General features: G+C 43.6%; 1 protein-coding gene across 1 annotated transcript in view; it reads right to left on the bottom strand.

Moving 5' to 3' along the window:
* Positions 1 to 24,940, bottom strand: part of FCGBP (Fc gamma binding protein) — a 287,645-nt gene that overhangs the window by 151,255 nt on the left and 111,450 nt on the right. Inside the window, exons 6-9 of the mRNA XM_078653817.1 lie at positions 16,130 to 16,697; positions 11,151 to 11,749; positions 8,626 to 9,205; positions 4,860 to 5,059 (exon numbers count right to left, since the gene is read on the bottom strand). Coding sequence (XP_078509943.1) covers positions 4,860 to 5,059; positions 8,626 to 9,205; positions 11,151 to 11,749; positions 16,130 to 16,697 — 1,947 coding nt within the window. The remainder of the gene's footprint in view (positions 1 to 4,859; positions 5,060 to 8,625; positions 9,206 to 11,150; positions 11,750 to 16,129; positions 16,698 to 24,940) is intronic.

Raw genomic sequence — 24,940 nt, 5'->3', positions numbered from 1 at the left:
CTCACATCCACCCTTTTCATGGCGGTGAGAATGCCATGAAAAGGGTGGCAGTGAGGAAACATATGGTGCCCTACAGGGCCCCCTGTTCCCTCAGGGCCATGGAATGCATGCAGGGGGTATTAAGGTGGCCCCCTTGTCTGCATGCAACCACTTTCCTGCATAGCATTGACTTTAGAGTCCATGCCGTGCAAGAAAGGGCTTTGGCGTTCCCCTTGCAGTCCCTTTTTAATAGGTGCCGCCATGGGAACGCCAAAGGACCGCCCGCCAGACCATGAGATAACTCGTAATCTGGCAGACAGCCGGCAGTGAGGTTTAGCTGTGTGTGAGCGGCGCCCGCTCCCACACCGCCAGGCTCAAAATGAGTCCCTTAGTCTGGGTAAAAGAGACGTCTTCTATGAGCACAAAATAAACCAAGACTTTGTGTTCTGATAAGTGTCCCTGAAACTAACAGTGAAGACTACAAAACAACCATCAGTTTCAGAGGAGAGTGGTTGGGTGGGGAGGTTTCAAGGAGACAACAATGAGAAAAGGGGAGGAAAAAGAACTTGCCTGCAGCCTGCCACATCACCGGTCTTCTTCTCCCCTAGTGGCTCCACTCAAGCACAGGCTCCCAGACTCCTCTGCGGCCAATCCTGAAGCTGCTCTCATGCGTGAGAGCAGCTTCAGGATTCGCCTGAATGTCCTCAATTTGCGCTCCCAGGGGCCTGAGGGTCTGTACTTTGCTGTCTCTGACCTAGCAGCGTAGGTAGGTTGGAGACAGCTTCACTGCGCATTGCGGTTTGGCAGGCCTGATAGCAGTATGCACCAATTGGTGCCCGTCATGCCTCTACCCTGCCCCCAAGATTCGGCCAGGGAACAAAATAATAAACTCGGATTTAACAATAATAATAAACTCGGATTTATTATCTTTTTATTTTTATTTCATTTTACGCTGCTGGCGGGGGGAGGGAGGGTGACGCTCCTCCAATATAGCAGAGGAGCCACCAGTAAGAACGTGGTCTACCAAAAAGAAATGCGTGCGTGGCATTTTCTCGTGATAAACATGTTCAAACCACTATCTTAAAAATATGCTAAATTAAAAGGGAATATCAAAATGGAGACCAAATGTAATCCCTGTAACACTAGGTTTAGCAAGTTAGCGTGGTTACACTATGATGATGAATTTAGATCAGAGAGGAGTGTGAATTCCACAAAGTCACAGAACTAAAAAATTAACTGACTGCAGTTCATGACACCCACATGACCATTACCGACTTTATATTTGTTCGCAAATCTATTGATTTCAGTTCAGCTGTTTTCAGGGTGTCCTATGCTGAGGAGTGTGGAATGCAGGGAGAATGGACCCAATCGATGGCTACAACAAAGCATGCTGTCGGTGCCCCTGCATAGTGCATGAGTGTCTGGTGTTTTTTCAGCACCTAGAGGTGCACCTGTCTCTGCCAGGAAACAGTGGGGCATATTAACAAGCTGAAGTATCGCCGCTTTCTCTGCACAATTCGCCGAGAAAGCTGCGATACTTCCAGCGCCCTATTTACAAGGGCATTGCAACGCCTGCCTCAAGCCCACTTTGCATGTCAGCGAGAAACATCACTAATGACATGCAAAGTGGGCGTTCCCACGTCCAACCACATTTAAAATGTGGTTGGAGGTGGGAACACCCTATCACCAAGGCAGGCGTTGGGAGGAAAAGACCTGCGATAAACTCGTTTATCGCAGGTCTCCCAACGCCTGCTCTGACCAGGTGTTAGCATTGATAACATGGGGGTGTGGATCATAAAGCTGAATCCACCCCCCCATATTATCTAGGCATACATTAGCACGTGAAAACAACGCTTGTTTTCACGCGCTAATGTTCACTATCGCCGGCTATTGCAGGATTTACTATCGCCTAAGTGTTGCGCGTTGAAAATAACACGCTAACATGGCGAAAAAATCCGGCGTTAGCCGGCGATAGTGAAATGTGCGATGTGTGTTCTTTAACACACATCTTGTTAATATGCCCCAGTATGTATTTGGAGAAGTTGGTAGAGGTCATAGATGGCTGGTGGATGAGTCCGGGATGGAGGAATGTGGGGAGGGGCAGTACGAAATAGAAATTTGTTTGGGGGAAAAAGCGAGTGGGAAGAGAAGAAATAGGACATGCGGCTTTGACCTAGTCTGAAAGCGCGCATACGAGACAAGCGTCAGGTAGAATTATAGCCTTGTGGAAGGCTATACAGGCTCAAAGACAACGAGTTAAGCTGGAGTTAGTGGCTATTGAAAGGAAGGTGTGGGCATTTCGAGGGTGGGTGTTGTTTAGGGGATGTTATTCAACGTTAGCTCGCTGTTTGAGGTTTATTAGAGTGTGCAGCAAAGCCGAAGGTTTGTACAATGTAAGCCCGCCTGGTTCTCAAATTAAATGACCTTCTACTGCTTCAGAACTGAGTCCATGGGGCAGTTCCTCTCTCACAAAGCCGGGGCAGATGTGCGGGTAGTGCCCTCCCCATGCAAGGAGTCTTGAGAGAGGCAAGGACATAGATGCAGTGATGCTGCCATGGTTGCCTCATTAGATCTCCGAAGGTGCAAGCTTCAGTTCCTCGCTGTGAAAATTGCCTTGGTACATAGAAGGTGCTAGAGATGGTAGGTTGGACAGCGGGGAGGATTGTAAGACTAAAGGCTTCCTGAGAGCAAGCAGTGAGAGCCCTCCAAGGAAGAAACTGATTAAGAGGAAAAATGAACTGCAGGTGGACCACGGAGAGAGAGAACGAAAAGTGAACTGGAAAGTTGGCCATGGCTAGCAGCAGACAGGCCTGGTATGCGTTAGGAAGCATGAGACAGACGTGGAAGGGAATAAGGGCTAAAAGACAAGGGGCCCGATGTAGGACACCAAATACCGGTCGGTAATGGCCGTTACCGACCGGTATTTGGTTTTTGAGATGTAGGGGGCCCAAATGTTAACGATTCTGTAAATTTACCGATTTGGTAAATTTACCGATTTGGTAAATCTAGATGTAGATGGCACTTAAAATAGTGCCACAGGCCCTTAAGAATTCGTTATTTACCATGACATACTATGTCATGGTAAATAACGAATTCCTGTGTACATGCACATCTGTGCATGTACACCTGTGCCATGTGGCACACATACATGCCCTAAGGACATGTATGTGTGTCACATGGCACACAAGCCAGAGTCAGGGGTGCAACAGGGTGTCAAAGTGACACCCTGTCCCCCTTGACAATTCGGTAATTTTACCGAATAGGTATTTACCGATTCGGGAATTGCCATTGATTCCTATGGGCCTTGAGGCCTTGAGGCCCGTAGGAATCAATGTCAATTACCGAATCGGTAAATACCGATTCGGTAATTACTGAATCATACACATTCGGTAAAAATTACCGACTTTTTTCCTACATCTGATTTAACGAATCTAGAATACCGAATCGGTAAAAAATTTTTAGAGTCGGTAAATCGGATTTACCTACATCGGGCCCAAGAAGTTACACTGCCGTTTGCAAATATTAAAGTGGAAGGGGTGGATATTATAAGTGTAGGAAATATTTATGGATGTGGGAAAAGCAGAGTTAGTCAGAGTTAGTTCACTGATTAGGGCATGTTGGTGTGTGCAACACGGCCAAAGGTTTGTGCAATGTGAGCATATCGTGCTCCTCAGTAAAGGGACCTTTCATACCTAAAGAAGGGAGTCCCTGTCAACTCGCCTTATGAGATTTCATACAACCCACCAAGTGAAGCTGCCTGTCACTGTGTCCTAAAATGATTTGAGTGAAGTTACCATTTGCTTCCAGCAGAGTTTGATGAATCTGAACTCAGAGTAGGTTAAGAATATGATTGTGGGCTCTGAAATATGGGCAAAGGTTCAGATGACTGAAAACCAATCAGTAAAATGTCAACTGTGCGAAACATTCGACTATACTTTGAAGCATAAAGATGCATGGGTAAGATTTCAAGTCTTGAGTCAGAATTTCCTATCGTTTAAAGCTGTAAATCACTTTTGTAAGGTGTCTGGAAGAAGATTTCTCACTTTTCTGAGACTCATCAAAAGTTCAGGGAAAGTTGTTAAGCTGGCACATTTTCGCTCGATCTGGTGGGCTGCTGAGAATGTTGTGGGCGGTGATGACACTACAGTGTGTGAGCAATCAGGGGCTTTACGTTGGCCAATGCAGCACCTATGATTCAGGGGGTTCAAACCTCCAGCCTATGAATAGATCTGTGAGTTCTAGAAGCCTCAAGGCCCCTTAACAAATCCTGATGGGGGGGTTCCATCATTTTGTGTTACATCACTATGAGCAGAAGATGGGAGTTCAGGGGCAGAGTACCATCTATGTTACAGAAAGTCTGAAAGAAAGAGCTGTGTTACATGTCTCCAAATGAGGAAAATATAAGGAAATTTAACAAATCCCTTCCTTCTGTTATTAAATGCAGTGGAGATCAGACACAGAATCAAAAACCTGCCAAAAGTAATACAGTAACATAAGAGAGGAGAGCAGATGGGCACCTTTTTAGGCAGATGCCGCAATCCTGTCCTCCTCTGATTGCCCCTAGCCTATTAACTGTTGCATCTCTGATATACTTAACTAATAGAATAAAGTAATCAGAGTCTGAGAGATCATCAAACATTGTTTTTGACTTTTCATGTTAGAATTAAAGTAGCTGAGGTTTCCACCATGATCAGGAGGTAGGAACCATTCATCTCCCTCCTTTCAGAAGATAACTGGTGAGTACTTCCCACTTGGTATTCTATGGCTCTGACCTTCACTAGCTCTAAGCAGCTATTTTAGCATTATATTACCTATAATGAGGGTAGCCAGCCAAATGCCCATTTTTAGGTTTTGGTCTCGCTGGAGTTTAGAAGAATTACCTTGTAGTATTGTCCATCTTCAAAGCAGCCACACTCATCCATAGGCACACATTTGATGCCATCGAAGAAAAATTCATCGTCACATTCGCAGCCTTCAGCGCAGGAGGTTGGACAGGTAGAAGTGTCAGAGATTTGTGCACAACTTGTGGTGCAGGCATCTGCGCAAATCTCATAGTGACCATTGGCTGGACAGTCCAAGGCTTAGGGAAAAGAAAGACATAGTCAATTTATCAAATCTTAAGTCCCATAGTAGTAGAAAAGATGTAGCATGAATATTATTCTTCCTAACTTATGCCCCTGTTATCACACAACATTACTCACCCTTACACTTATACTAGTATAAATTGAGCTTTCTTGACTCCTACCGCTTTACTGGTGCCTTTAAATAGTAAATGTAGCAGCAAAAATTAGGTGTGGCTCTTTATGTTTTGTCTCATTCCCCAGGTTCAATCTGAGCTTCCAAAAAGAAGGTATACTGCCACAGAGTAATTAATCCTTAGACTGTTTCGTTCACAAAACAGGTTGTTCATCCTTGGGACAAAATTAGATTAATTAAATTTGCCACAAACTAAAGTTATAGGAGTTTCTCATACCATTGCATAAGGAAAATAAATCTCCATGGATCTTAGAGTCTGTGTCCTCAGTTGTCAAAGGCTACGTCCTCAGTTGTCACATTCATAGTTATTTGTGATTTCACGTAGTATACCTTTTTATGGGATCTACACGTTTTCCATGATAGAACACAATTCTACATGTAGGCAGGCGACACATAGCTGTTCAATCTGGCACAACATTCCTCTACTTAAGCTACAGATCTACCACAGTAGTCAAATATCTTCTTTTCTGCTGTGCCTTGGTGGATGTTGGTGATTATTCCTAGGTAAGACTTGTATTGGAACTAGCCCTTGGCCCTACTCCTAGGTAAGACATGTTTTGGAACTATCCCTAGGCCCTAACACAGTAATTTATTTTTGTTAATTTGTAAACTATTTGTTAGTGTGATACTTAAAGCTCTGACTAAATGTGTTTTAAAAATATCCATTAACCTTACATAGTGCAAGGCTACTGGTTACCTAATGATAACTGATGTCTTTGAACACATTGTGGTATCTACGCACACTCACACTGTGCTTGTACTTGATCACACCTTGTGAAAAGGCAACCTGTTGCTGATGAGTTGGCAGCAAGTATTCTGCAATTTGTGTATGTAGCTCTTGCCTTAGAATGAACCTTCTTTTTAAGCTCCATTCCTGTGTTTGCTAGTGTATGTCTTTATCACTCAACTAACTACATGAATCTGCGAAGAGAGTTAGTAATTGTGCGATTCGAGTAAGATCTTTTGGATAAAGGTGGGAAGAATTAAAAGGAAGGATTCAAAGTTAATTATGTTACGATGGGTTGACCTTAAGTTTTCAGCAGCTCAGGAACCAGAGGAGACGGCCTTGTCTGTAGATTTGCTCTAAGAAAGGCTAAGTGACCAAGAGCCAGATGTATCAAAATGTTGTTCTGCTATTCTCAAATAGCGATTTTTTGAGAATCGCTATTTGAGAATCGCAAAACGTGATGTATGTAGGATTTGCAATATAGGCCCATAGGAATGAATTGAGAGACATTCACAATGTGCAGGTACTCATTAGGTACTCGAAAATTTCGAATGCAATTTCAAGGATGCAAGGGTATCAAAAGGATACCCTGTTGCACTCCTGAAATAAGCATGGGTGCAGATGTGGTGCACATACATGACCTAAGGACATGTATGTGCGCCCCATGGCACTTTGAAAAGTGCAAAAAAGTGCATTTTTCAAAGAAATTGCAAATTACCACCAACCTGAAGTTGGTGGTAATTTGCGATTCCTTAAGCCAAAATCACACAACTTGGTTGCTTCCTACATTGCATTTAAGGAATCGCAGTTTGCAATTCCTTAAATGCATTCACAAAATAGAGATTCGCAAATTTTACGATTCTTTATTTTGCGAGTGCGTTTTTGTGTGATAGATTGCACACTGCCAAATTGCGATCGCAACCGCTGAAATTCTCCGCATTTCAGCGTTTGCAATCGCAATTTGGCTTGATACATATGGCCCCAAGTGAGTTAAGTTGAACACATAACAAGTGAATGGATTAGCTGATTGCCATCTGCCATCAATGTATTTGCATCTCCTTCCTGTGCTTCTGCCTTTCTTGTCAGAAGCTGGTGTGTGCCTACTCTGACTCTCACTCCTCCCCTTTCACATTAAGATGACATGCTGGCTTCTATGGCTAGAAGCAATCCTTTGGACAATCTAAGGGACATGGACATATGCATTACTTTGACTTGGGCACCAGATACCACTTTTGTTGTTGTCTGCTGTCTGCTCAGTTCTTGCAGCGAAAAGATACACTGTAGGCTAGTCGCCAATGCTCAGCCAACACCACAGTCTGACATGTGCTGCAACCCGAGACCTGTCTGAACAGATCTCAGTACCCGTCAATAACAAACCTTAGATGAACGTCACATTGAAATGAAATATGATATTGGAAATGTCTTAGCTGCCTTCTGAGGCTTGTTATGAAGATGAATAACCAGCATGTACTTCTGTCCCTGCTAACTTAGCATCCGTAGAGTGAGTGAAGGGACTTCATCAGACTTCGACCAAGCTCCCCTAAATGGAACAACTCCACCTTTATGTTATCCAGATAAGGCAGAAGACTTCAGGACTTCCATCTGGGCGATGTGCTATACACCTGTGTGCTAATGACCTCGTCTGAGCTTACAAGAGTCCATTGGTTGCCACTGAGAGGTGCCTACAGCACTGCACTGTACCCCTACTGGCTACCAGCACTGAGGGTTGACAAATGCACCTAGATCTGCATCTTCCAGGACACACTGATTTCACACGCAAACTCTTGGAATGCGAGCCACACTAAACTGGATGGGACTCTAGTAGCGCTCAAAGGATTGTCTAACTTGATAGAGATGCTACAACATTGCTCCCAGTTCGCATCAGTATCACACACGTAGGTGGAGTCAACACTTCCCGTTTCTTGATCTGTACTGTTGTGTGATTGATGTATCACACACAACATTTATATTTTTGCTGAGAACCACCCTGGGGTCAGATCAAGCCGCGTCTATGATTAGGCGTGTGCAAAGTATTGTGTCGGTCCCTATCGTTTGACTGCTTGCAGTTCTTAAGGGTGTTTCTTGCTTTTGTTATGTCTATGCCCTAGCTTAGGTTTGTACTGTAATAGTACCCCACAATTCCTAGTTGGTACAGTGGAAAAGTATTTGGCTTTTGCTCGTAAATTAACTTTAATGCAGCTTTCCTCCGCACTTTGAATCTGTATGAATGCTGGTGATCTTTTTTCTCGAAACTGCTTGAAAGGGGAGAAAACGACTGATTCAATGTACTAACCCAAATGCTGAAACGTTTTTGAGCTATGATTAAGGATCCTGGCATTTGTGAGCAACAGGAACAAGTTCAAGACAAAAACTTCTAACCTCTGCTTACTCCTGCCTATCAGATGCTCCATAAAAAAGTCTGCCTGTGGATTGTGTTTGGGCAATGTAATAGCTCAGAGGTCACTCAAAACTGTTGTTCCCTCCCCCCAAATGACACCTGCAATGTACAGAATTGGAGGTCAAATAATGTGCAGAAGAGAATCTTCTTTTAAAGTAGTACAAACTGTATACAAACTCTATGCAGTAGTATTTTCAATTAGTTTACATACTCCTGTCTTGAAGTAATTCTATGGTGATAATCTTTCAAACTTGAAGTGACTTACGGCAGAAAGAGTTGCTCCTCCATGTGCTGATGGTGATTCCTTCTGCCTGGCAGGCAGTCACATAGGCCTGGATGCTGTTGCACAGGATCTGACTGTCACCGTTCCCTGCACACAGGTCATAGACACAGTTGTCAAAGTAAGCCTTCGGGTTGATTTTGGAGTAGCAGGCCTTGAAGGGTCCATCGTCTGCAGTGAAGATACCACACTGATCAGCTTTCTGGTAGTCTTTCTTCTTGTCCTCGTCGCATGATGGACAGGGTGACCCAGCACCGCCACAACCCTCCCCACAGGTGACTCCAGCCACAGGAACCTTCCAGCCACTGCCAAATGCAGTGGCATCATTAACCTTCTGCATGTCAGGGAGGAGGAATTCATCTGTCTTGTCTCCGTTATAGTTCCCACACAAACCACACATGGCACCCTTGTAGGTTGCTGGCACAATGACTGTGGCATGGTAGATCAGGTCATAACTCACTTGAAGTCCAAAGTCTGTCTTCACAAGGAAATTGACACCGTACTTAAGGGCTCTGACCTTCCCATGTTCCAAGTTGATAGGAAGGTTCTGGTACAAGCCATTTACCTGGGGAAGAAATGTTTTCCAACACACATTAATTTCACAGAAAATATCATTTTGAATAAAATGTTTCTTTTTTCAGAAGACTTTTTTCATGTTTTTAATGCACGAAACATTTCATTTTTTCTACCACTATTACAACGAATATTGACTTGCAGAGGTGGAATATGTTCGACCACACACTTTTCCTAGCAATCAAACACCGGTAGCATGATGAAAAGTAGAAAATCCATGAGTTAGGCTACTCATCAGTCATATCAACAAACATCTGCAGTCTACTACCTGTATAATGACCCCCTAAATTCAGAACCATGAGTACTAAAGCTTTCGGAGTCCCCAATGGAGCATTCTAAATATAAGTAGATCACAACAGCTAGCCTGCCCCGGTTAATTCCATAAGAGGGGAAAACACCTTAAGTATAATATCTCAATATTGCAAACCATGCTTGAGAAAAGCAAGCAGGGGTGAAGTTAGTGAACAAGTCTTAAAGTTCAAATGACCCATACACACGCACAGGGGCTCATTCACAAAGGTACATTTTACTGTTGTGGACTTTTACTATTTTTTTTGTTTATTCACACACTATGAGTTTAATTTTACTAATAGTGATTTTACGACTGCAAAGACTCCCCACTCCTGACTCTGCACATAAAAAGGTAGGCCTGGCCCATGTTTTTATGCCTGGAGTTCACCTCTCCGACTGCAGAGACTCCTCAGTTGTAAAATTACTATTAGTAAAATTAAACTCATAGTTTGTGAATAACAAAAAAATTATAAACTTACACAAAAGTGAATCAAGCCAGGTATTTCTTATTATATCTTCCTTGGGAAGAATGATAGATACATTTTCTTTGGTGGTCATTTTATCTACCGTGGATGACACAAAGTCTCCTACTCGGGTGGTCCTAAGGTTGGCTCACAACCAAAAGCCTGCTGGTGTATGCAGCGAGCAAAGCAGAATCTCACAGTTTGGGGAAAATAGGCACAGTGACTCCCGGAAGAAAATGATAAACTGAGTTTGATTTCATAAATTAATGACTTTCCTATCAGTGTGCCAAGAGGAGAAAAGGTTGGGTAGGAGAAGGGAGACAGACCTGGTACAGTCATACCTAGTTATCTTTAAATTACATTATAGTTCAGCCATGTTTTAATAGTCTTCCTGAAAATAGTATGAGCAGTCACATCTATGAATTTTAAGAATGTATGTTCCACAGCTTGGGAACAAGAAAGTAGAATGACTAGGGGCGGCTCCTCCATTTGAGCGAAGGAGCGTTACCCCGCCTGCTGCGAGTGCAGCAGGCACACACAAATACTTAAACACCACAGTGCAAGAACAGGGGTGGGCTAAATCTCTCAATTGCAGGAATACAGCTGCCCCTGCAGTGCACCTGTTGGATTGACCAGCTCTATTGCTACGGCCAGCCCGACATGCGCATTGCAAACCCAGCAAACAGCTGGGGGATTGCTGGCACAAGCTCTCATCCTCAAAATGAGCACTGGGTTAGCCTGCTCCCACCAATCCTGGAGCTTCTCTCAGCACGAGAGCAGCTCCAGGATTGGTTGTATTGTTTTCCACTGAGCAGGAAAGAAGTCCTTCCCTTTCCTGCTCGCGGACGCTGATTGAGGAGAGAGTTGCATTCCCATGGAAGCAGCATGTTGTAAGTTTGGGGCTATGGCGCCCCATCATAATTTTAGAGTTGTAGTCACCACTCAGAGTAACCTCCCTCCTACTTTAGACTGAAGGAAGTCATATGCCACTGACCAAAATGGTAGGCAAGAGCTCATTGTTTGTAAATTTAACTTGTAGGAATAGGAGGCCTCATTGATTTTTAGGACGAAAAGTAATATATAATGGTGAGTCTCAAAACAGTGCGAAAGCAGAGAATAAAAGCGAAGGCAAGAAAGGAGAAAAAAGTAAGAATCAAAGGGTCTGTTTTAGTTCTTGCTTACCATGATCACGCCTGTTTTATCCTTCTCCAGAATGAGGGTATAACCGTAAACTTCCACTGCGACCAGCTTCGTGGTGGCAACTCTCCCATTACCCCATTTTTCATTCTCCACGCTGACGGCAAAGGGCGTCAAAGTGCTATTGTCGGCAGAGCAGGTTTTGGCCATGGTGTATGTGCAGGTGCCTTGGAAGTCAAAGTTGACTCCATCAAATGACCGATAGTGAGGGTCACCAGAGGCACAACACATGGCCGAGCCATCCGGCTCACACTTCTGAATACCGTCCACTAACTTGCACTCCTCGTGGGGGCCACATGTGAAGGCCTTGCACTCAACTATTCCACCATCATTGCAGGTGCATTGCTGACTGCATTGGTCATTGGAAAGGAAGGTCTCTCCGGACTTGTAGTAAATACCATTGTAGGAACAGCCACAATCAGAGATCCGAATGCATTGATCACCATTGAGCAGGAAGCCCTCATCACAGGCGCACCCTTCTTTGCAAGTGGACGTGCAACCAGCAGGAGTGGACAAGCCATGACACGTGGCGGCGCAGTCACTGGTGCACACCTCGTAGTGGCTGTTTTCAGAACAGATGGGGCCTGCAAGATGAAGGCAGAATTGTTTCATACAAAACATAACAAGTAATAAACATTATATAAACACAGTATACAGAATGGTAAACATTTAACTAAAGACATGATAGTACTTTTAATTGTTATATAAAGGGCAAGGGATTGTACAAAATTCGTTTAATTATAGCTGAATGGTATGGGATATTTTGAATTAAATATGGGGCCCCATATGTCAGCATCATCAGCATGTTGGTTGAAAAGGAGTGATTGGTCGAAAAGGTTTATTTGGAGAAGTCTAATGGGATAATGGGATATTTAATGTTAGTAAAGCAGGCAACAGTATTCTGTTATAGATTACGATGCCAATTTATGATTATTCGATCTAGAATTAAGTTTATTATAATTTAAAAAGCCAGTGATAATATCCGAAAAGAAGTGTCAGCTGAATTTGCAATGGACGCATCAATTAACAAATAATATTGAATTATCAATTAAACTGCCTGGATGGCTAAAGGGACATAAAGTGGAAATAGATAAATGTATATTACTGATTCTCTAGCATTGACTCTATTGGTTCGCTTACACATATAAGCACAATCAATGGTCCGTTGTGTACTATTTAATATAGTCTCATTAGCCACATTGAATCAACTGAGGCTGATTCACATCTGCTACTAAGGCCACCTGAAAGATGATTTTCCCAAACTAAAGGCTAGATTGAACCATGACGTAAACTATTGTAGCATGTAGGTTCGGGCTGATGAACAGGAGTGTACTGCAGAACACTCTTATTTGCACGAGCCATCACGACCGAGGCCTGGGTTACAAGTGTCAGCCTGGGAACTGGAAGCAGAGTTTTTCACTGACTTGGCTGAAATGAGTTTGGCGCCCATAGAGTCTAGCTGTCTATCTCAGAGACATCTACACAGAGTCTCAAAAGAAGTCAGTAGACTATTCCACTTAGCCAGATTTTGTTAGCCTTGTGGCCCCAGCACATTAGGGACAGATAAAAGGTAAGGAGTGTGGATTGATCCATTTTCCCCAGTAGTCTCTTCTCTCCGGATTGCCCAAATAATAGTTATTAGTGCAGGTACGAGGTTTAAGTGTTATGCACTAGCCCTCGAAGCAGGAAGAAGCCTCAGGAGCCAGATGAGAGCTGCACAGGCAGCAAGGTAAGAAAAAAACTGCTTTTAAATGCTGTGTGCATATGGACGCGAGTGTGTCTCTGGCCAGGGAACATGTGTATGTGTGTGTGTATGATCCTGTAAGGGAAAGTGAAGGAGTGAGTGAGTGGATGAAGAACAGCTGTCTGAAGCTTAACTTGGACAAAACAGAAGTCCTCATCCTTGGATGCACCCCTTCGGCCTAGAATGACTCCTAGTGGCCTACCGCACTAGGAACAGCGCCTACACCCACCAACCACGCACACAACCTGGGGTCATCCTCAACTCCACCCTCTCCATGACAAAGCAGGTCAACGCCATCTCGTCCTCCTGCTTCAACACCCTTCGCATGCTCCGCAAGATCTACAGGTGGATCCCCACAGAAACAAGAAGAACGGTCACCCAGGCCCTCGTCAGCAGCAGGTTGGACTACGGAAATACCCTCTATGCAGGAACCTCAGACAAACTCCTGAAACGACTACAATGCATTCAGAACGCCTCCACACGCTTGATCCTCGACATCCCTCACCGCTGCCACATCACACCCTACCTGAGAGACCTGCACTGGTTTCCCCTCAACAAGAGGATCACCTTCAAGCTTCTCACCCACGCACACAAGGCACTCCACAACACTAGACAAGCACACCTCACCAGATGACTCACCTTCTACACCCCCAACCACCAGCTCTGCTCTGCCGACTTCGCCCTCCCCACCGTTCCCCGCATCCGAGGAACAACCTCTGGTGGCAGATCATTCTCCCACCTCGCCGCCAAGACCTGGAACTCCCTCCCCACCCTACTACGGCAAACCCAGGATCTGCTTACCTTCAGGAGACTACATAAGACCTGGCTATTCGAGCAGTAGCAGCACACCGCACCACCCCCAGTGCCTTGAAAACCTTGCGGGTGAGTAGTGCGCTTTATAAATGTTCTGATTGATTGATTGATAGAATGGATGATAGGAAGTGTGAGTAGGAGTGGGAATGAATGTGAGTAAGAGAGAATGACAGTGAGTGTGACTGAGTATAAAGGTGTGTGAGTCTGAGACTGAGTCAGAACCTGAGTGAGTCAGAGAACGAGTGTAAAAATGAATAAGAGTGAGAATCAATGGACTGAACAAGTGAGACTGAGTGAGACTGAGGGAGTCAGAGTGATCTAAGGTAATGAGATGAAGAATGAGTGAGACTGAGTGAGTCTGAGTTTGAGCGAGTCAGAATGAATAAGAATGGCTTGGAATGAGTAATACTGAGTGAGTCAGATTGATATTGAATGAATCAGAGTGAGTGAATCAGGAAAAACGAGTAAGTCGGCATAAGAATGTGGGAGAATAAGTAGGTCAGAGTGAGGCTCATTGAAACTGAGTGAGACTAAGTGAGAATGAAAGAGTCACAATGAGGCTGAGCGAGTTAGAATGAGTGAACATGAGTAGGACTGCGTGAGACGGAGTGAATCAGATTGAGTAAATCAGAATGAGTGGGATTGAATCAGAGTAAGTAAGAATGAGTGAGACTAAGTGGGTCAGAGTGAGAATGAGTGACAATGCATGAGTCAGTAAGACTGAACGAGGCAGAGTAACTAAAAGTAAGTGCAAGTGCAAATGAGAGTAAATGAATGAGAATGAGAGAGAGAGAGAGAACGACTGAGTGCAAGCAAGTGTGAGCATGTCCTCTGAAAGTCAGGGTCACTCACTGGAGTTTGAGCCAAGGATTGCACTCCATCACTGTTGAAGGTGCTCCTTGTTCCTGCCCAGAGGAACTGTTGCTGGAGTGTCCAAAGAGCAGAGTACCTACCCTGACCCGGAAGAAAAGCACATGGTCCAGCTGATTGAAACCTGGGCAAAGGTTGACCCGGGAAAGCAACCCTACTCAGGACCTTGAACTAGGAATAAAGCAGAGTGAACTAATGACAACATCAGAAGTTTAAATGACTACACCTATTGGTGAGCTTGCACCATCACTAAGCTCACCAGATTGGCAGGAAACCTTTTCCCATTACAAACATAAGAGGGCTCACCATGTTTCACTCTAATTAAATCATTTGCAAGATGTTCCTTTGATACACAGTTTCGAAGATATATGGATTAATACCTTTGGTTGATCCTAAACCAGTTCTTTCTATAATTATTGCTAGGAGTTGCCACACCCAGCCATTAAGACCCCTAAAGCTAGTTCTACCCCAGGAGCAGAGTCCTTTCCTGCACCAGTTGCTCGCAGAACATTTTGTCTTAAAACTGGTCAGCCTGAACTATGTCTGGTTTTTCTCTTTTTCAGACCACTGGATCCCTGTGTTACCAGTAACTGACAACGGGGAGCGCTGTCATGGGACCCTTTTCGCTTTGTCAGATGTCTTCGTTTTGCCGGTTGGAATCCCAGTTCACTTTGGATGTTGGATTTTGGAGAAGAACCCAACTACCAGAATTACTGCACAGTAGCGGCTCGCTGCTTAAGTCCCATAAACAAGGCATCGCAGGAGGTCTCCACACTAAATAGGTATGGACAGCTCATAGCTTTCAGGGTTGAGCCTAAGCTAGGGAGATATCAAGTGGATGTCTGGGCTCTGAATAGTAGTCATGGGTGACAGAGGAGAAGTAATAATAAAAATGAATCACAAGAAGCACCTTGATTTTAGAAAAAGTTGAAATGGAAACAAGTGTGATACAAAGCAATTAATACATGAGATGATGAAGTAAAGAGGTTCACAAGTTTGAGTTGAAGAGTCACCATAGCAGTAGCAAAAGAAACCCGTCCAAGCCAAATCTCAAAAGAATTCCCACAATTTAGTGTGCAAATACCACGCTTGGAATTAGGATCTCAGACAGAATTTCCTATGCAGGTCTGTTCACTGGAATGGGCTTGGGCAGTTCCTTTGTAGGGAAGGGCATATGAGCAAGTAACCTTTCTGGGAGGACAAAGGGGCTTGACACCCACAGATCTGGTAACCCTTAAGACAAGGGCTTCCTTTCCAAAGGGAACATAATGGATACCAAGTAAAACAGTTCAAACGCACTCATGTATTACATTTATATGCAGAAATGTAGAAGTGGAATAGAAAATGGTTATGTATGTGAGTATTACTAGGAAACGTAGGCAGTCTGAGCTTCCCACGAGTTCTCTGGCCATTCTATGTGTATTTCAAGAAAATCAGAAATATGCACAAAACAGAAGAATGAGTTCAGATGAGTAAAAGTCCATGACCCCTTTGTAGCAAGAAGACACAAACCCTGGGCTGTGTGAATGGTACTCACTGCAGAAGCTATCTGAACGCCAGGCATCGATTCTGCCTCCTGCCTCCTGGCAGGCTTCGGCATAGCTGGCCACGGCCTGGCACGTGATCACCTGTTTCCCTTCATAGACACAGAAGTCATAAACACAGTCTGTGAAGTATCCTTCCGCATCCACCTTCCCGATGCAGTCTCGGAAGGGTCCACTGGGGTCTATGATGATCTCACATGCCAACTTCTTCTCTCTCTGCTCTTTTTTCTTGTCTGCCAAGTCATCGCAGCCTTTAGGTGGGTTCTCCGTGCAGTCTGAGGTGTTACCAACCTTCCAGCTTTGGCCAAAGGTATTTGAGTTGTCGGCCACCTCGCCGTTCTTCATGGTCAGTTCGTCTTTCCCGTTGCCGTTGAAGTCTCCGCAAAGCCCACACAAAGCACCTGCATATGTCCCCGGCACGGTGACCGCGACACGGGAATCCCAGTTGAATGTCACTCTCAGTCCAAAGTTGGTCTGCACCACTGCACTCCAACCAGACTTGAAGATGGAGAGCTTGCCGTTGTTAATGCTGTAGGGCAGAGTGATGCGCAACCCATTCACCTGCGTACAGTCAAACATTCAAAAGAGCAAAGTTAGTAAGGTCGTGATGAAACATATCGATCATAGTAGCACCTGATAGCTATCATGCCTACATCCTTGATTGGTAAAGATTTTTTAACACCAACATCAAAGTACCTGGATTATAATTGGTCTCATTTCAGCCCCACAAATGGGATTTGGAAATATGGGAATTCTGGAACACAGTCTACCTAGAGCTTTGTGTGGACCAGCCAAACATATGCTACCTGCAGAGGTAGGAGGAACACCTACTGTACAATAGTTGTGGGCATGCACATGGCCGATGTAGGTAGTTTTACACCTGGAACCACCTGCAAACGTGCTCCTTTCAGGAGTGGAGGAGGTGGGTCTCCTCCGTGGGGAGACTGGGGAAGCGGTTCCTCACCTAGGAAAATATTTACCCCATGGAGAAACATAAGAGAATATGTGTTGGTGCACATTTGCTCAAGATTTCTAAATACAGAATTTTCTTGAGGTGGAGTGTTTTTGGTTGTAAATTGTACACGTGATTACTATTGGATAACTACAACTGTCTAAGTTCGATGGAATTCTCTAAGAACGCCATGGAAGTCGGAAGTCATTTTGCAACATAACAGTAGTCTGAACGAGCAAATTCAAAGCATTTGTTATAGATGTTTAAAAGAATGACAAATGAGCGAGACACCGACTCAAGTTCCCATCAGGCCTCTCTGGGGAAAAAATCGGGGCAAACAAAAAACGGCCCAAAAACCCTTATATTGGGTGAGCTGGAATTACAATTATGACACCACCTTGACTCCTGCCACCCCTATCCTCAGTAGTATCTCAAGATTCAAATGAGGCATTTCTGAGTCCCTAGTGCCCAAGGAGCAAGGACATATTTACTTTTGTTCACCACCCTCAGCCACCCCAAGAACAAGCAAGGACACGTCCAGGCACTGTGTGGCACAGTAACTGGTAGCACTGCTACCCTACATGTACTCTGAGTTGAACACAGTAAATATCGATTCAGAAATATCGACTGGCCAGGATATCGAATAAAAAATATAGAATGGACAGAATATCGAATTACCAAAATATAGTTGGTTAGAATATCGAAATTAAGGGTAAGAAATATAGATTCCTACAATATCGAATTTAAAATATCGTTTTACCTTAATATCGAATTTTCTTTTAGTGTCATGTATGCTAGTATATGTATTAAAAATTTATATTATATTTTTAATGTATGTTTGATTTTTTTTTAAATAATGAATGTTATGTCATTTAATTTTTGCGCAATTTAATTCTGTAGGGGATTGTGGGTTTACAGGGGAAGCAATTTAATTATAGTGAATTAAATATTTGTTTTTACGAATTATTAATTATATTTAATTTAATTTAGCGTTTTAGTTCTGTAGCGGGTTGTGGATTTATAGGGGAATAGGATGGGAGGTAATTTAATTAGAATTAAGTAAATATGTATTTTTATTTTTATTTATTGATAAATAATTATTTGTTAATTCATTAATAATTGGTAATTATTTGTTATTAATTGGTGATTACGTTTTAATTAATTGATTAATTGATAATTATGTTAATTGTTTTAATTATTTATTTGGAGTGGGTTGTGGGTTATAGGGAAATAGGGTGGGAAGTAATTTAATTGTAATTAAGTAAATATGGATTTATATGTATTGATAATTAATTAATTGTTAATTAATTATTCATTGTAATTAGGTTTTATGAATTGGTAAAAAAAATTATTACATTTTTGGTATTGAAAATTAATTGGTTGTTAAATAATTAGTAATAGTTCATTAATATTTATTAAATAACAATTGTTGGTATTTATACATAATTAATTATTAAATATTTTGTAATTGGTAATTAATGTTAATTAATTTTAAATTGGTAGTGATAATTAATGTATTCTTATTTAAATATTAAATCATTACTTTCCCTACTGTTGCACTCTCTGGAGTGGGAATAGTCATTTTTTACCCTCCCGATATCCAACGCTTTCCCTACTGTTGCACTCTCTGGAGTTTGGATTTGGATTTGGATAGGGATTTATAGAGCGCATAGCTACCCTAGGGCATCCCAGCGCTGACAGAAGACCTATCTTACCAAGGAAGAGATGGGGACTATGGGAAGAGCCATGTTTTTAGATGCCTACGGAAGGCAAGAAGATTGTGTTCTTTCCGGATAAAGATTGGTAGGGAATTCCACAGCTTCGGGGCATTATAGGAAAACATTCGCCCCCCTGATCGGGTCTTTTGTATTCTGGGGACACTGGCCAGTGAAAGGGAATCCGATCTGAGCTGCCTGTTTGAGCGGTGGGGTTTGATCATGGAACTCAGAATCGGTGGCCCCTTCCCCTGCATTATTTTATGCGAGATGCATAGGGTCTTGAAGTTGATTCTTTCTTTGACCGGTAGCCAGTGTAGGCTTTTGAGCGCTGGCTTGGCTGAGCATCTGGGTTTGGTTCCTGTCAAGAGTCTTGCCGCGGCATTTTGTGCACATTCCAATCTGTGAATGACCGAGGCGGGAGCCCCTAAGTATAGAGCATTTACATAGTCCAGCCTGGAGTTCACTAGACCCTGCATGAGTAGTTTCCTAGATTGGAAGGGGACAAGGTGAAGGACCTTTCGTGCTGTTTTGATGAGGCCAAGGCAGGCCCCGGCAGTTTTTCTTGCCTGAGATTTGAAATTCAGGTCCTGGTCTAACCAAATGCCAAGACTTTTGACTTCTGCTTTGGGTGGGGGGGGTGGACCCATACAGCTTGGCCAGACGAGGGATGAAGGGAGTTTGCGTGGATTTCCCAGGAGGAGGATTTCAGACTTCTCGCCGTTTAGTTTCAGCCGTGATTCCGTCATCCACTTATAGATATTCTCTAGACAGGCTGCTAGGTTGTCTAGGCTTTTTCTTGACTGGCTTATTGACACAACCAGCTGTGTGTCATCGGCGTACATTACTGACTTAACGCCGAACGGGGAGATGATGTCTTCCAGGGGGGACATATAAACATTAAAAAGTGTGGGGCTCAGGGAGGAGCCCTGTGGGACCCCACACTGTAATGGAAGTGCTTTGGACGTGCTCGTACCGTCTGATACCTGGAAGGTTCTCCCTTCCAAGAAGGATTTGATCCAGGACAGGGCGGCACCAGCTATGCCTATCACGCTAAGTCGATGGATAAGGATAGCGTGATCCACCGTGTCGAAGGCGGCGCTTAGATCAAGGAGGATCACTGCCACTGATCCCCCCTGATCTATGATGGATCTTGCCTCCTCGACCACGGCTAGTAGTGCGGTGTCTGTCCCCTGTCCTGGTCTGAACCCCGTCTGTGAGTTGCGTAAGAGTTTATTTTTTTCCAGGTAAGAGGAGAGTTGTTGGTTGACAATTCGTTCGGCCACCTTACTAATCACCGGGAGGAGAGAAATGGGTCAGAAGTTGGATAGGTCCGTAGGGTCTAAGTGGGGTTTCTTAAGAAGTGCCCTGACTGTGGCCTTTTTCCAATTGGTTGGTACGGTGCCCATTTCCAGGGACGCATTAATGAGGTTGGTGAAGTAGGGGGCCACGGTAGTGGCGACTAATTGAAGTTTGCTGGTTGGCGCTGGGTCTGAAGGTGCCCCGCTCTTTATTGATAGCAGCGTGGTAAGGAATAACTCGATGGTCACCCGGTCGTAAGTATGGAGACCAGGAGCTTCTGTACAGGACAGGACGGAAAGGGAGGGAGGGGGGGTGGTCAGGGGGGGAAGGGTAGAAAGGATGGTATGGATTTTTGCTGAGAAAAACTCCGCAAGCTGGTTGCACCTAGTGCCCGAGGGGTCTAGTAGGGGCGGGGGGTCAGGGACTTTAGTAAGACTCCGTATTATGCGATACGTTTCTTTAGCTGAATTAGCTGCGGCTTGAATTTTTAGCTCAAAAAATCTTGCCTTGGAGTTGGAATAGTAATTTTTACCCTTCCGCTATCCAACGCTTTCCCTACTGTTGCACTCTCTGGAGTGAGAATAGTAATTTTTACCCTTCTGCTATCCAACGCTTTCCCTGCTGTTGTACTCTCTGGAGTGGGAATAGTAATTTTCACCCTCCCGCTATCCAATGCTTTCCCGATTGTTGCACTCTCTGGAGTGGGAATAGTGATTTTTACCCTCCCGCTATCCAACGCTTTCCCTACAGTTGCACTCTCTGGAGTGGGAATAGTATTTTTTACCTTCCCGCTATCCATGCTTTCCCTACTGTTGCACTCTCTGGAGTGGGAATAGTAATTTTGACCCCTACACTATCCAACATTACTGTTGCACTCACTATTAATTAACATAACAATTATTAATTTCATTATTTTAATTATTATATATTATTTATTTTTATATTTAAATAATATGTTTATTTATATATGTCAATATAATTTTAATAATGTTCTAAATATTTTATAATTGAGATTCATAATTATTTGATAATATTATTAAGTAAATATATATTTTTTTGAATTTACATTACATTTATTATTTTTACATTTTAAGCTTTTTTGCATTATTTTAACTAAGTTTTATTTAATTGTGTTTATTATTTAATTACTTCTATAGTATTTTTAATACATTTAAAACATTTGATATTTTTGTTAACTATATTTTAACTTTCTATATTTTGGATTCAACATTTTAGTACTTACCTGTTTGTAGATAGGCATTCTATATTCTGTCGATATTTTGGAGTTGATATTTTGGTAAGTCAATATTCAGTCCCTCGATATTTAGTCACTGAACCGCACTGCTAGTTAGGCATTTTGTATGCTCCTGCATTCGTGTGAAGTGATTTAATATGTGTACGTTAGAATTTTTTTTTAATTGATCTGTTTTGTCGTCCGTTCAATATGTGATGGGATCAAAGTTCATGTAATGTCCCTTCCTGTGTTGTTTTCAGGTCACAGGAAAATTGAACTAATTTCTGCTACCACCCCATAACTTTCACGAAACGACACAAGTGCCAAAGTGTGATCTGTTTTCAACATAAAGAGGGGCAAATTCGCAAAGACATTCAAAGAGTACGTAAACTGGTACACCTGTGGTACTACTTCATGTACTCCTAAATGCCTTCCTCAATCGGCCTGAAAACGGAATAAAATGGGAATATTTGGGTAATATCCATATACAGTTTGTACAAACAGAAAGGACTGTGACCTCTTTGCACTTTTACTTAAAAGTTGAATTCCAGAACCGATTCACAAAGGCAATGATTAGCACTTCTGCAGAACTACTTCATGTACCAGTTCCCTGGCATGCACAGTGTTAGGTCAGCCATGACACCTGACAACCCAGAGGGTCCCTGCGACAAAGGCCACAGTCTCCTGACTCAAAGTCTCCTAATACGTTTGGATTTCTGCCCTTGAATCCTTGATGCTGCTTTGGAAACCTGCTGTGATTAATTTAATGATAGTCATAACATTCAGGCATATATGTGGTATATATTTTAAAAAAGACAGCAAACTTGTGTGCTTAAAATACTGTGTTCAGTCTCTCCTACTAGCACGTCCCAGGGTGGCTTCAGAACAAAGGTGCCCAAGTGACTAATCATTGACCATGTTCATCAATGTCTGATTGGCTTGCTCAAGAGTTCTTGTTTCAGACCTATGTAGAAATATGGGCACTAGGTGTAGTTTCACTACAATGAGAATATTGTTGACCAATACAAATGCAGCGTGTGTAATAGCTGTTGCTAAATTCCTAAGCTGGATGTGGCTAATTCGCGAGAAAATGACTAAGAGCCCCAAGAGCCCCAAGCCCACCCAACTCAGTGACTTGCAAACTGAGTAAGCAGATGTGTAAATGGGTAGGATACTTTTACGCTGGTAGCCCAATGTGTAACGTCTAATCCAAACCCCTGTTTGGTATAACCCCACTTATAGGTGTAGCATTCTTTATTTTTATATTCATATTAGTATTGCATATATTTATGTATTATTGACAGTCCCAATATTGATCACTTCATGACTATTTGAGGATGTATATTCTCATGTTTTATTAATTGTACATTTTTACGATATTTTTAGGATTGCAATTTTTTTTTAACCCCTTCACAGCTGGGCAAATTCCCCTGCAGTGCTGGGTAGCGGGGGGCTTGCACAGCGCCCCCGTGCTCATGACGAGCTCAGCTCATCGTGAGCCAGGGTGGTCGTGTGCTCAAGACGAGCTGAGCTCGTCATGACCACACCCGTTTCTTTAGAACGCTCGCACAGCAGGGGATTTTGCCCAGCATGCGAGCGTTCTAACGGTCATGGCGAGCTCAGTTCGTCATGAGCACACAAGCACCGTGGTTCATGACGAGCTGAGCGCGTCAAGAGACTCGAAGGTGTTAAAGTATTTTAAGAACAATATGTGTGGTTTTAATAACATGATGTTTTGTATGCTTTTAGCGAACCCTTGAACTTACATATCCTGATATGATATGATATGATAAATGGAACTTGTAAAGCGCACGTTCACCTACGGTTTCTTGGCACTGGAGTGGGAGGGCTATCCAGTACAGATCGGGTGAGCTAGTTGTAAACTAACGAAAAAAGCCAGGTTTTCTAAGATTTTCTAAAATGGACGTAGGATGGGAGGAGGCGGAGTGCGGGGGGAAGGGAGTTCCGAAAGAGAGGGGCCTGAATGGAGAATCGCAGGCCTCCATGTTTTTTACGCCTGAAGGAACAAGGCGTGACGAGATTGTGGTTGGAGGAGGGGAGATCGCGCTGGGAAACGTAGCGGTGGAAGAGGGAGGAAATAAAAGAAGGTCCCTGGGAGGAAAGAGCTTTATGAATCAGGCGGCCGAGTTTGAAGAGGCTGCGCTGAGCAACTGGGAGCCAATGGAGATTCTTTAAAAGGGGCTTGGTATGGGTAGATCTTGGCAGACCATAGACCAACCTGGCTGCCTGATTCTGGATAAGTTGAAGACGTTTGGATTGATATGCTGGTATGCCCACATATAGGGCATACGCATAATCAATGAGAAATAACGAGCCCCAGGATGACCTGTACAAGAGCTTCGTGAGAGAGGAGTCTACTGATTTTACGGATACGTCGTAGGTGGTAGAAACAGGTGGAGATAACTGAGTTAATTTGTGCCCTCATAGAGAGGTCTTTGCAGATGGTAATAACTAGGCTCTTAACAGTATCAACAGGGGAAGGAGAGGGGCCAAGTGAGGGTGGCCAAAAGGAAGAATTCCAGGGTTTACCATGGGGACCGGTGAGAACTAACTCAGTTTTATCAGGATTAAGTTTAAGCTGATTAAGGTTCATCCAGGAGCTAATGAAGTTCATGACAGAGTGGACCTTTTGTATGGAGGAGGGGTCGATACTGAAAATAAGCTGAATGTCGTCCGCGTTGTTGAGGATAGTGACAGATTTTTGTTGGAGCTCCGAGATCAGGGGCCGGATATAAAGATTAAAAAGAAGTGGTGAAAGCGAAGAGCCCTGCGGGACTCCATAGGCGAGATGTTTTCTCACTGAGGAGAAAGGTGGAAGGGACACTGCCTGAGTACGGTCCTGAAGAAAGGAGGTAATCCACTTCAGTGGTTGCCCCTGGATGCCGGCGTGCTCGACACGTTCGAGTAGGATGCTGTGGTCTACAGTGTCGAACACCGCCGACAAATCCAGGAGCACCAAGGCTTGGGAGATGTTCTGGTCATCCCCCTTTCTTAGCTCCTAATGGACGGCCAGGGCGATAGATTCAGTGGAGTGCTGAGGCCTAAAGCCGGCCTGGTGAGGGTCAAGGAAGTAGGTAGATTTAATGAAAGTGCTCAGGCAGTTGACCACATAGGCTTCCAGAACTTTGCCCAAATAGGGGAGGAGGGAAATTGGGTGGAAATTGGAAAGAATATCGGGGTCTGCTCCGGGTTTTTTCAGGATGGGTGAGACCACCGCTCTTTTGAAGGGGAGGGGAACCACCCCTGATGAAAGGGAGTTGTTTAACAGGGAGAGAGGGGGTGTGGGAATATTACGGTAGATTTCACAGCTGATGTGGGAAGGGCAACTATCCTGAGGGGAGCCCGACTTAACTTTCCCTAGGAGAGAAAAGAAGGTGTCTTCCATGAGTGTGGGGAACGTGAGATAATGGACAGGATTAGGGGAGGCCATGGTAGAATGTGGTATAGTAGCAGCAATGGAGATACTGGTTTTGATTGTTGTGATTTTTTCAATAAAATAGCTATTGAGGGAGTCGCAGAGGGATTGCGATGGCGATCCTGTATCCCTCAGTGGAAGTGCCTCCAACAGTGAGAGCGTACG

Source organism: Lissotriton helveticus, chromosome 7 (assembly GCF_964261635.1).
Source record: "Lissotriton helveticus chromosome 7, aLisHel1.1, whole genome shotgun sequence".
In the NCBI taxonomy this organism is placed as follows: domain Eukaryota; kingdom Metazoa; phylum Chordata; class Amphibia; order Caudata; family Salamandridae; genus Lissotriton; species Lissotriton helveticus.
The sequence above is the reverse complement of the archived record's forward strand: the minus strand, read 5'-3'. Positions and strand labels throughout refer to the sequence as shown.